This window comes from Seriola aureovittata, chromosome 11 (assembly GCF_021018895.1).
Source record: "Seriola aureovittata isolate HTS-2021-v1 ecotype China chromosome 11, ASM2101889v1, whole genome shotgun sequence".
Taxonomy (NCBI): domain Eukaryota; kingdom Metazoa; phylum Chordata; class Actinopteri; order Carangiformes; family Carangidae; genus Seriola; species Seriola aureovittata.
Window position 1 is genome coordinate 19,628,343 of NC_079374.1, and position 12,776 is coordinate 19,641,118.

The 12,776-nt window shown below is 37.6% G+C and overlaps 1 protein-coding gene across 2 annotated transcripts; it reads left to right on the forward strand.

Moving 5' to 3' along the window:
* The first annotated feature begins 450 nt into the window (after nt 1-450).
* spopla (speckle type BTB/POZ protein like a) lies at nt 451-12,504 on the forward strand. 2 transcript variants are annotated; one of them, XM_056389946.1, is made up of 12 exons: nt 451-622; nt 1,809-1,891; nt 4,432-4,552; nt 5,187-5,308; nt 5,716-5,867; nt 5,959-6,086; nt 7,413-7,590; nt 8,156-8,211; nt 8,384-8,506; nt 10,197-10,339; nt 10,441-10,494; nt 11,003-12,504. In XM_056389946.1, exons 3-12 carry the CDS (start codon nt 4,475-4,477, stop codon nt 11,145-11,147), a joined length of 1,179 nt encoding a protein of 392 aa, XP_056245921.1. In that variant the 5' UTR covers nt 451-622; nt 1,809-1,891; nt 4,432-4,474; the 3' UTR covers nt 11,148-12,504. The 2 variants fall into 2 exon arrangements, with proteins under 2 accessions (XP_056245921.1, XP_056245920.1); XM_056389945.1 differs by having other exon boundaries at nt 4,435-4,552.
* Nucleotides 12,505-12,776: the final 272 nt, after the last annotated feature.

Consider the following 12,776-nt stretch of genomic DNA (forward strand, 5'->3'; position numbering starts at 1 on the left):
GCACTCAAATATCAAAATAAAAGCATTTAATCCAGAGACTGGTCCCTTTCAAATTTACTGATTTTAAGGTTTATGTGGAACTAGGTCAAAATACTGCATGTATTTTTTTGCTTCTTTAAAATAGCAATGTACCAGTATTTTTTAAATACAAAGTTTGGCTGAATAGAAACAAGTGCTATTGATTTAATGCACCCAATTACCTTCCATTATTATTATTATTATTATTGTTATTATTATTATTATTATTATTATTATTATTATTATTATTATTATTATTATTATTATCATTATTATCATTATTATCATTATTATTATTATTATTATTATTATTACTACAGTGGTAGTAGCAGTAATAATAGAAGTAGTTGTCTGGATCTGCTGAAAAAATGAGATGGACCAGGATGTTATCCAAATTGCGCGCATGCGCCACAGATATATTTTCTAGCCTGTTAAGATACCAGCCAGCTAGACAGATGTAAGCTAGCACAGATATAAATTAGACAAAGAAGCCTTGTGAAGAGACTGAGTGAAAAAGAGTTTAAAGTAACCGAGGGTGAAAGGAGCGAGTGTGACACAAAGCTATATGCGTTATCCGATATATACGGAAGTATGAAATTGAAAGGTACGCCGTCACCATGTCTTTTTAAACTTTTTGTGAGGATCAGTGCAGAGATTAGCTTTGGCTAGCTGCTATTTAGCCGCCGTTGTTTTCCCACCAGCAGACTGTACCAAAACGTGAGGGTTAACGTTAGCTTGGTTAGTTAGCATCCTGCCACAGGAATCAGTGAAGGCCCTTTGTTTTACACTGTGTAATGCGGGGTCTATACGGGACATTAACAGTTTAAGTTGAGGTGTCGTTAGCTACTTTATGTTGCAACAGAGGACTAACTAACGTAAGTCCGGCTGGTTGTATGTGGACGGATGTATTGTTAACAAGCTAGCTGATCAGTGTTAGCAACATTTGCGGTCCAAGGCTAAAGTGAAGTTAACATTAATCTTGCTAATGAGAACATTCATGTTAGCTTGGGTTAGCTAAATACGTATTGCACACATAATTGACAGATTCGAGAAATCTAATTGTTCTCCTTTTGGATTATTGACGCCATTCTTGGCTAACCATCATAAGCGTTTAAAAGAGGAGATATTGTGAAGCGATATTGATGGTTTGGGAATTAGTGTTGACACTTTAGCTGATGTTACGCTAACATTGAGCTGTTGCTTTCTGCTGATTTCGATTTTTTGTATTAAGCGTAGTCACATCTGCTTACATCTCGTATTGCATACAATGTTAGGCTGGAGTAAGCTGTGTAGCTCAATTTGGTTACGACCATTTAACTTTCAACTAATGCAAACTAGCTAGATGCCTTTCCAGATAGCATCACTTCTGTTGTAGTTAAGGCGAGGTGGCACGACCCAGCTAACGTGTTAGCCAAACAAAGTTGCCGGTGAGTCTTGAGTTAGCTAATTTAACTGACTGGTTTATGGGCCGAGCAATCAGTTATAGGCATGTCTTTACGTTAAAGCATAAAAAAATGATTTGATATTGAACATGGCCAAGTATGCAAAGCCTACACTGCCTGTGTGAGCTAACGATCTGGTCTCTGATCACCTTATTTTTTTTAATAACGTGGCATTCTTGAATGGTTTGAAAGCTCTCTAGTGGTGTCACTTGGATGATTGATATCCCTTGGTAGATGTGACAGTTCTGGTTTATTGTGAGAAGTGAGACTTTAATGCCAGATGCTTCAGTAACGTAATAGCACTTCATCTTGATTTTCAAGGTCTAATCTTGGTTTCTTTATCTCTAGAGTGGTACATGGAGATGGGGCCATGAAGGATCCAGTGATAACTTAGAAAAACTCCTTCATTGTACATTTCAACCAATCAAGAGGTGATGAGAACGTTTTAATTTCATTGCTTATGTTACATGATCCATGCATGCATTTCACATATAACCATTATATCTGAAGGCTGCAGCAGTGTACTGTACAAACAGTTGTTGAATTTAAGGCCTGTTAGCCCAATATTTCTCTACTGCATCAATAATACTTCATGTGACTTCAAAGTCTTTAATCATGGATGGGGGGTTTTAAGTGTAAAACATATTAGCAGAAACACCAGATATCATTTTGTAGTCCCTGCTTGCTTGGTCATAAGTGCACATTGTCTCACATTCTAAATATGTTTAGCCTTGAATATAACATTAAAAAAAACAAATGATAAATGAAAGAAAATTTCAATGTAAGCAAAGGAAAAAGCTAGACGTGTGGCATAGAGAATATATACACAGAAACAACCAGTCATGTTAGATGTGTGTGTGTGTGTGCGTGCATGCGTGTGCACAGTTCAGTTTTACTCAGAGAAGCAGGCATTCTGTGATGTATATTGTAAATCACATTGTCAGACACTCACAGGAAAGTGAACTTCTGGGGAGAGAGCTGGTAGAAGAACAGTAGTTTCAGCAGTGTCATCCTTTCTCTTGGCTTTGATGTCTTCATGTCATCTTGCCATTGAGACATCTCTGTTGTTTGTAATTCTTGCATCAAGCAGTGTATTTGTGTACAATATGTTAAAGTTTGTGTACAGTATGTTTTTAAAGGAAGGATACTGTTGTGTTATTTGTAGGTTTTCACCTCTGTTCTCATTTGCCAGTTTTCAAAAAATATTCAACATTCTGGACCAAGTTTATATCTTTTAAGAGTAACAGGAAATACCCTTACTCTGAGATGGCTTGATCAGAGGGATGATAGGGTTATAGAGGCTTTGACTTGAAGTTCACTTTGTAGGAAAGGTGAAATGAAATGTGCAGACATTCCCCATAGTTTCAGGTGAGGAGGGAATGTAAAACACTTTTAAATGCTTTACCGAACATGTGCATTTCATATTTGGGCATGAAAGATAGCTGTTGTATGACTAAAAAACATGCTATGTTTGCTTTATCAGCATTATCTGGACGGTCTTGCTGGCCAGTTGTTAGTTAACAATGCTGTTTAGTAACTTCCCACTTCTCCTCACCACTGAGTCAAGAGCATGACATGAGAAGTTATTTTTCCACTGCATGTTTCCAGTTAAATTATCCAGAGGTAAATTGTTCAGATAACAATCCATATGTGTCATTCTTCTTTTGTTTATTTACAAAATGAATCAGAGACTAATACTCAATTCTCATTGAGGCTATACTCGAGTTATGCGAAAATCTATGCACATGATTACACAAGTGGCAACTAAAGGCAAAGTGTAACAGAATGTCTCCCCGGTGTCACAGTTAATTTGTGATTAGCAGACTGCCCCATCTGGCATGATGAGTTTAAGCTGCACAGAGCATACATACATTTAGCTGCATCGCTGTAATTGACAACAGTCCGAATTTGTACTATGTTTATTTTCATTCTTTTATGCCACCATCATTATGGTCCCTTAATGTCACTTAATTTGAAGTCGTTTTGTCTGTTGTATATGTATAATGTATCTGCAATATTATGTTGTATATTATGTTATATATTTCTCCCTCATGGAAAATGGATCATTACTAGTCGGCCAGAATTATGGCAAAAAGCTTTACAGTACAATAAATGAAGGAGATGATTTTATATTGTGCTGTAGTCAAGTATTTGTTCTGTGTTAAGTTCCAGGAATTTTTTTAAATAATTGTTGAAACTGTTAATTTAGTATTTTTCCTCAGTTGTAAATAACACATCAGTTTTTGCTTCACCTTTCAATAGTTTCAAGTGTAATAGAATATTGATTGATTTGAAATTGATTTGCAAGATATATCTGCAACTCCCCTAGTATGAAGGGGGGGGGGTGATGAAATTAATGACATTTTTTTTACCTTCAAGGACATTAACATTGGATGCAGTTCTCCACTGTTGGTTTTCTTGTTGGCTTTTTTTTTTTTTATGCCAACTGCCCAAACATGCTTTGTATGCAGTATGTCAGCATTGTCATTTGATTGGATGTCTTTTTTTTGCTCATTTCCTTGTTTCACATTTATTTACCTCTGATGATGTGGGGGAATAGCTGTGAGGATGTGCATTTATGTGGCCACAGACAGGGACTGCAGATTTACTGAAGCTGTGTCAGTAATGCATTTTACACTTCAGTAGGTACTGATTTTAGCACAGACCACACAATTTTCTGTGTACTATGGATACATTTGCATCACTTATCACTACACTTGTGCACTGAACTGCACTGAATTCACATTGTTTCTTTGCAGTGAGAGTGCATACTCCTTTTCGTGCATCATATTCAGAATACAAGCTGATTCCATTTCCTGCCATTTTGCCATCTTGAGAATTTATTTGCTAGGTTTATTCTGTCCAGGCACATTAAATCATTGGTTAAAAAAGTAAATTTATTTAATAACTGACATGTATGCTCTTAATTTTGTGCAAAAATAATGATATTTACTTACTGTCTTGGAACAAGTAGTGCTTTAAGGACGTGAGTGAGTGGTACTCCGAAGCCGGTGATGTCACGGGTTCCCACCCCTCCTCCTCCTGGGGAGATGTCAAGTGGACCTGTGGCAGAGAGCTGGTGTTACACACAGGTATGGGCATAATGGAACTAATTGTGTCATGTTATGTACACAGAAGTGACAGATCAGGTTTGAGATGCCGATTAGATTTTGGTGTAGCTTGGTGAATAGTTTCAAACCACGTCACAGTTTAGGGAAAACCCAGAGCACTGGTATTTCCTTGCCAACTCATAGTCCTACCTTTATTTCTCCCTCTTTTGTTAGAATGCCTTTTCACAGCAGACCGTTTGACATGAACAGGTGCTACTGATAATATTAACTGGCTCTTTTCTATCCAACTGTCCCAGCAAGTCATGACATTGTGACAGTGAGCCAGTATGAATGACACAAGGACCCTGAAACGGCTAAATGGAATTCAGCCATTAGTTTTATTATTTGCACCTAGGCTCTTCCTACTGTGACATAAGTAGGGGCTTAAGTTTCAGACCCAAAATCAGACCTGCTTTAACAGTAAAAATTCCAACTGAATCTTTTTTCATAATTTTGAGAGGTAAACTGTCCATCCTGTCTTAATACATTTTCAGACCAGACTTTGTAAACTGTGTCGTCACAAAGTAAAATGTTATCACTGTATTTGAAAATGAAAACAACAAAAAAATAGATCTTTGTTTTGATGGTTCTGAATGTTTCTTCTTCTGGTTCCAAGGTCAAAGTTGTGAAGTTTTCCTACATGTGGACCATAAACAACTTTAGTTTTTGCAGAGAAGAAATGGGTGAGGTGTTGAAGAGCTCAACATTCTCCTCTGGTCCTAATGACAAAATGAAATGGTTAGTACTCAGATTAAACTTCTCTCTGACATTCATTTATTTGCAGGGCTTCTGTTTCTGTGAAAATCATTGATAACTTGTGAATGAATGTAGGCCTTCAGAGTTTTGGAATTTCGCATCCATACTTGAATGCATTTTTGAATTTATCTCTAATGAGCATTTTGTTACATCCAGTTTCTTTTCTTGAACTTTCCCTAACACAAATATCAATGTATTCTGAGAAGTATGAATATTTTTGTTTTAGTATGAGAGCACAAAAGTGATAATTACAGTTTTTCAAAACAAGAGAAAATCATCTCTGAAGCCTCGTCAGAGTGTTGTTTTGACAAAAGTGATAAAAGCACTTATGACTGTCTTCTCTAGTTTGGAAGATTACTAATGTGCAGTGGCATTTGTTTACTTCCCAGGTGTCTGCGAGTCAATCCAAAAGGACTTGATGATGAAAGCAAAGACTATCTGTCATTGTATTTACTACTTGTTAGTTGTCCAAAAAGTGAAGTCCGGGCAAAGTTCAAGTTTTCTTTGTTGAATGCTAAAAGAGAAGAGACAAAAGCGATGGGTGAGTACAAGCAAACAGAAACATATAGCACCACTACTGTTTATTTTCAAAGGCAATAACAGCACTTTGCATTATTTTCTTGTTTTTACAGAAAGCCAAAGAGCATATAGATTTGTCCAAGGTAAAGATTGGGGCTTCAAAAAATTTATAAGGAGAGATTTCCTCCTCGATGAAGCCAATGGACTCTTACCAGATGACAAGCTCACCCTGTTCTGTGAGGTAATTATTATACTGTTGCTTTCCTGTTTACACAGAGCCACACTTCACTCACCCTTACCTGCGATGAAGGTGGAACTTTACAAAAGTGCCTTACTGACATTCTAATGGGGGAAGATTATGTTTTTTCTCTTTTTTGCCCATTGAATCAGTCGCTCATTTTGGAAGGTCGTTGATTTGGGCTGGCACACATTGCTCCCTCATCAGTCCACAGAAAACAGCAATCTCTCAATTCTGTCTCCTTTCTTTTTTTTTTTTTTTTTTTTTTGGGGGGACACTTTCCATCCTGTAAATATGCCTGTTTCATGTTCAGTGAAATAGAAAGGATTTGGAGTTTGGAGATCAATCATTAGTAAACTGACTACAGTATCGAGGATACGTTTTTAGCTAAAAAAAAAAAAAAAGAAGTCATTGTGTATAATTTATGGGATGAAATGTGATTTACATCATTTACATAACAGACATAAAGATGCTGTATCGTCAGACACAGCTTGTAGCATTATTTGTTGTCTTTGCTGACTGGCTGAGTAAACATGAGTCTGGAATGGCAAACATCATAATGCCAAATGTGTCTGTTCAGCTTCTGTTAGCCTCATTTTCCTTTGTGTACCAGTGTCATGTTGCTGAGCTGCTGTTGAATGCGGCATACAAATCATTGAGTCTTTGCCATCAAGAGCAGATCATTGTGGTATTGAAGCTTTTATACTCCTAGTATTACCTTAAGTGAATCAAGGCTAAAGTCTCTTAATTCTTGTCATTGCGCATTTACACCTGAGTATAAGCTGTAGTGCCATTTAACTACAAACACAGTGATGGCATTTGCTTTAAATTACATTTAAATCTGAGGAAGTGAAATGTTTCCTCTTTTCCCATCATTTACAATGACACTTGTTCTGGAAATAATTGAATTCAGTGTGTCAAGAAGAATAAGCGTCTCCTAAATTGCTCTCTCAAGGGACAAGTTAAATTAAGTTTCAATGAATTTTGATGTAAATTCAATTGGCCAAATACTGCCAGGACTGGACAGTGTGCAAAAGAGCAGTTCCAGAAAGATTCAGCAATTTCAGGGAAACTGACACTGAAAAATAAATGACATCTGAATTAAAGACAAATGCCTTTTCTCATCAATTAGGTGTTTCAGCAAAGTGAATTAATTTTGATCTCAACTGGTTGTGTTTTTGCAAACGAGTACCTCCCACTGTAGATTCCTTGAAAATACACTTTAAAAATAGATTTTTCTCTGATGCTGTAACTGAATTTGTTAGTATGCCTAGCCTTGATTAGTCTCCTTCAGTGTGTGATTCTCCCTGTGATGTTTCTCATGTACAGGTAAGTGTTGTCCAGGACTCTGTTAACATTTCGGGCCAGTCCAACATGAACATGCTGAAGGTACCTGAGTGCCAGCTGTCCGATGACCTGGGGAACCTATGGGAGTGTTCCCGCTTCACAGACTGCAGCCTCTATGTGGGAGGGCAGGAGTTCAAAGCCCACAAATCCATCCTTGCAGGTAAGACCGTCCTTGGCCACCAACACTTTAGCAAGCAGGAGAAAAAAAAACAAACTGGCTCCAACAAGACATGTCTATGCTTCTTCTTAATGCCCTCTCGTAGAGAGCCATAAGCACCTTGAAAAGGCTACAGAGGGTCTGTGTTCAGGCTTGATTTGTGACAGCCTAGTTCTGCAGTGGGCACTAATCCACCCCACTACCCCTGCTTGGCCCTGCTTGACCCAGATGATTGTAGGATCCAGGAGATTGAGAGGCTGGCTCTCCTCTGCAGCTTGTTTCCATTTGACATGGTGGCAACTGCAGCGGTCAGGGAAATGCTGACAAAGTGGCAGCTGTACAGATTTTGCAGCATTTTAGAGCTGTAATAGTTCACTTGTAATATTTCATGTTTTGTGCACTTTTTTCTGTCAGACAGCTGTTATATACTGTTTTATTGTGGCTCCTTTCATTGTCACATGACACAATGTTGGTAGGTCTTGATAAACATTATTGTTTTGGTTTGCTAACATGCTTAATATGATGTTGACTGGTTATATTTATCAGTGTCCAATTATTTCTTTGACAGCGAGGTCACCAGTCTTTAATGCTATGTTTGAACATGAAATGGAAGAAAGTAAAAAGGTAAGAATAACTGGTCATTTTATATAGTTTTTGTCACAGGTTATGTTGTATTATTCTCATTAGTTCATTAATGACCACAATGGTACAATGCCACACAAATCTTTCGTTGTGTTTTTAATGGTGATCATCCGAACTCAGTGGTAGTCAAGTAACCTTTTGTCTTTTTTTGCAGAACCGTGTTGACATCAGTGACGTGGACCCAGATGTTTTTAAGGAAATGATGGGCTTCATCTATACAGGAAAGGCCCCAAACCTGGAGAAGATGGCAGACAATTTGCTGGCAGCTGCAGATAAAGTAAGTACCCAAGAAATTCTGTTCATACTTTTGTAAACATCTACCTCCCACGTATCTTTAGAAACAGTTTCCATTATTTCTTGCTTTGTTAGGCCAAAAATCTTACCTGACAAATCCTGTGTTTAGTTAGACTTGAGATGGTTTGTATACTCCAACATCGTGTTATGGAGTTTCTGTCCGACCATTTCTGTAACTATTCGAAAACCAACAGTCTGATATTTGGCGTACACTTTCACCCCGCGGTGAGAAAAGTACAAGGATTGTGCACTTCTCTCTAGCTCTCCTTTTTCATTTGTGGCACTTTTTATGTGGGCAATCAAGTGTAACACTATCAATGTCTTCTAGGAGAGACTGTTTGAAAATGTGCGCTGTTATTCCATATTTAAACAATAAATATTTCCCCCCGGTTTATGACAGATGGTTTTTCTCTCTACCTTTTGAGTGTGGCTGCTCAGATCAGGTATAAACGCTTTTGATCTCAGCTGTGGTCAGACAGCATGTCACTGTGTTTAAAGTATTTGGTAACAAACTATTGAAACCAATGTTTCTTTGTGTTGGCTGATAATATCAGGGTACAACACTTGGACCCATCGGCTCTTATCAAAATAATTGATATGATAGTTTGAATTTTTTGCACATTCAGTTATGTATCACCTTTTTTTATTTTATGGCAGTTTCAGACTTGTGTATCATCATGAAGTATTATGCCAAGTCAGTATTAACATCAGGCCACTTAATCACTGAAACCGTCAAGCTGAGATATGATATAGTCAGGGAGGGTCATGTTGCTTGCTGTCGCTCTGTTAGCCTACAGCTAATGTGACATCATTTCATAACTGATAAACTATAGAGAAATATATGTCTATTTCATTCCCCATTTTTAGAAGGAATTTGTGCAGGACATAAAATAATATGAAACACCTGTATCATATAATTCAGTACATATACTGCTGTATGTTTTTGATGCTTATAATCAACTTCTGTGGGGACTGTGAGATAAGAGCTAATTCTTGTTAACAGATTGAGGATGTAGTTAGTTTCTCCTCTATGCAGGCGTGTGGAATATTGGAAATATATTGTTTATTGGTATGGAAACATATTTTATGACTTAAGAAAAACTTCACTTAACTTATCATGTTGTTCTAAAATAACTTTGACATAAGACAGTTCAGTGCAACACATGAGCAAAACTTGATAAATTCCAAGAGGACGTGGATATGAAATGTTGCTGTTCAGATCGTTTTTTTAAAATGTGATATCATATTGCCAGTGGATGTGCAGCTCATGTTAGGCTGCATTTATAATCGGTACATTTTAATAGTTGATAAAGAAATATTTCCCCTCTTTAATGGTAAGTGTGCTATGAACATCGTGCTGATCATGGATTTGATGAATGTGTTTTATCTGAGTAGTGAACCAGAATATTGAGCAACAACTTTAATTCCCCCTTAACAATCACCCCAATCATTGTTAAATTGATAAATGCGCAGCATGTGGTGAAATTGTGTGATTCAGTTTTTTTATAATTGCAGTACATGTTATATGAGTAGCTTTTATTTGTTCTCATAGTAGTTGAAACAAAACCTCAAACCATGAGCATCCTCATTGAATCCAGGATGTAACTGCTGCTTTCTTTGTGTCTGTGTATGTGCGTGCGCGCGCGCGTGTGTGTGTCCCGCCGCCACCCCAGTACGCTTTGGAACGTTTAAAGGTCATGTGTGAAGAGGCCTTGTGCAACAGCCTTTCAGTGGAGAATGTGGCCGACACCCTCATCCTAGCAGACTTGCACAGTGCCGAGCAGCTCAAAGCACAAGCCATAGATTTTATCAACAGGCAAGTATTGCAAAAAAAAAAAAAAACCTCCAGTGATAAATTCCTGCTGCCATTTCTGTTTACCAGCCCTGAATGCTTACCTTTTTATCTCCTTGCCATAGGTGCAGTGTCCTGAGACAGCTGGGCTGTAAAGATGGAAAGAACTGGAATAGCAAGTATGTAATTAGCTGATATATGTGACACAAGATTAATAACACACTCTTATCTCTTCCCCCAACCAGATGCATTAGAATTCATTGTTTTAGCCCAGGCAGACAGAGTGCTATTTGCCTTTTCAGTTTGAAGCTCCATATCTTTGTATCCATGTTATTAATAGACTCATACCTGCATAAACCCTTGAAATGGAATATTTGCAGAATTTTAAAAAGAAGGGAGGTGGTCACTACGGGAAGTTTTTCTTTCAGATGATGTAGTATGTTATTAAAGGACACTTTGAAATGTTGAACTTAAATCTGTCTCTGTTGTATTCAACATGTGAAGACGTTATAATCCTGCATTAATTTCAACCTATGCACATACATAAAGCACTAATGACCCTTTTCAAGTTTCACTGTGAAAGTCCTCTTTATTTGTTTTGTCATTACAATCTCATTTATGCTTATTGATTTTTAATGTGCACAATCTTATGTCTGAGTGTTAACTTCATTTTGCCTGTGCTTACAGTCATGCTACAGATATAATGGAGACTGCAGGCTGGAAGTCAATGATCCAGTCCCATCCTCACTTGGTAGCCGAGGCCTTTCGCGCCCTGGCTTCAGCACAGTGCCCACCCTTTGGTCTTCCCAGGAAGCGTCTAAAACAGTCGTGACTGCCCGACTGTGCCCCAGGACTTTACTGGAGGTGTGAAGCATGGGTTTACAAAGGAAGGACTAGTGAGGGTACCACTCTTATTTCCACCAAAACTGAACACACTTGAATAAAGAAGAGTGGAGCTTTCTGGCCAGGAATGTGGGGAGGCTGGCACGTGGACGACTGACATCAATGCATTGGGAAAAAATCTGTTCAGTCGATGTTGCTTGCTTGCTTTGCTTCCCCAGCTGAATTCTGTTCAACCCGGGTAGCAAGTCAAGCTGTCTGCTACTGTTTTTTTCCCGTAATTTTAAAAATGGCCTTAATATATCTGCCATTGCTCTGGAGCTGCTCTAGAGTACTTTGTCTATTTTACTCTGTGCCTGCCTTGTCACAAAGACCAGGCCTCCTCCAGGTTGCACTAGTTCCCATGAATAGTCATTTTGATATGGAGTTCTATAGGAACGTAACAAAGGTTTAACTAAATGGGAAATATTATATATATTTGTAATGTTTAGCCCGTTTTGTGACTAGACATTAAAAAGCATGAACACTTTCAGTGCAAGGTCAGTTCTTTACACTTTTTAAAAGATGTGTATGCCCCATATTGATGGCACCATTTCTATGTAAATGACAGTTGAACCATCTTCAGAAGACTAGTGTACAAGAAAGTCTGTTCTATTGCGTATTTGTGGGGAAAAATAATCTGCCATTATGAAGACCCAGTGTCAAACCTAATGATTCATGTAAGACAGAAAAGTGTCTGTACCTTGGCCCTAATATATTAGAACATTGGAAGTATATGGAAGTATTTACTCAGTCTCCCATTTGAATGACAGATCATACGTCTGTGAACTGTTATAGATTAAATTTTAAGAATTTTTTTCCTTTAGTATCACCAACTTGCAAATATATATTCTCAATATATTGTGGTTAACTAAAAGTGGAGAGACTAATGCATGGTCATGTTATTGTCAAAGAAAGTGTCCAAGTACCAATTTTGTTTTTAACAATTTATTTTCTGCAATTATCTGACATATTTGTGCAGAATTAAATGAATTGAGTATGTGCAAAAATTTCCTCTAACATGCTTGGATATTTGTAGGATGCTGAGCATCACTTCTACTGGCAATGTTATTCTGTGTTTGAATGGGGGGGTTGTCATGTTTATTCAGTCCGTCTCGTATGTAGTGTGGTGTGACAGACACTTCAGAGGATTTTGTAAATTAAAAGAGTAGCATCATTTTTACATGATATTACTCATCATTCAGCGTCATGTTGAGATGTTGAAACTACTTTTGGTTGGAAGCAAAAAAGATGAAGTTGTTGTCTGCAAGAATGCCTGCATTAACCCATTAAAACATTTTCCAGCAGTATGAAGTGCCCCAGGTTTGTTTATTTTTAACTGGAGATTGTTGAAGTCAATGCGATAAGAGATTTCAGTGAAAGGATGATTATTATCCGCACCGTCTCTTTTTAATGACCATATTAATGGATGTGGTCATCAGGCAGAGGTGATTTGTTTTCTTCTTCTACTGGTTTTCCTTTTAAATATAAGAAAACATCACCGGTGATAATCAAAAGAAAATGTGCTTCAACTGCATTAGCATAGTAACATGTTTAATGTTGAACCTTTTAGGACACATGA

Excerpts from the sequence above, each read along its gene's own strand:
- spopla (XM_056389946.1), top strand. The coding sequence starts at position 4,475 with ATGTCACGGGTTCCCACCCCTCCTCCTCCTGGGGAGATGTCAAGTGGA. Across the intron at positions 4,553-5,186 it reads AGAGCTGGTGTTACACACAG|GTCAAAGTTGTGAAGTTTTC; the intron begins GTATGGGCATAA and ends TCTGGTTCCAAG. Across the intron at positions 5,309-5,715 it reads CCTAATGACAAAATGAAATG|GTGTCTGCGAGTCAATCCAA; the intron begins GTTAGTACTCAG and ends TTTACTTCCCAG.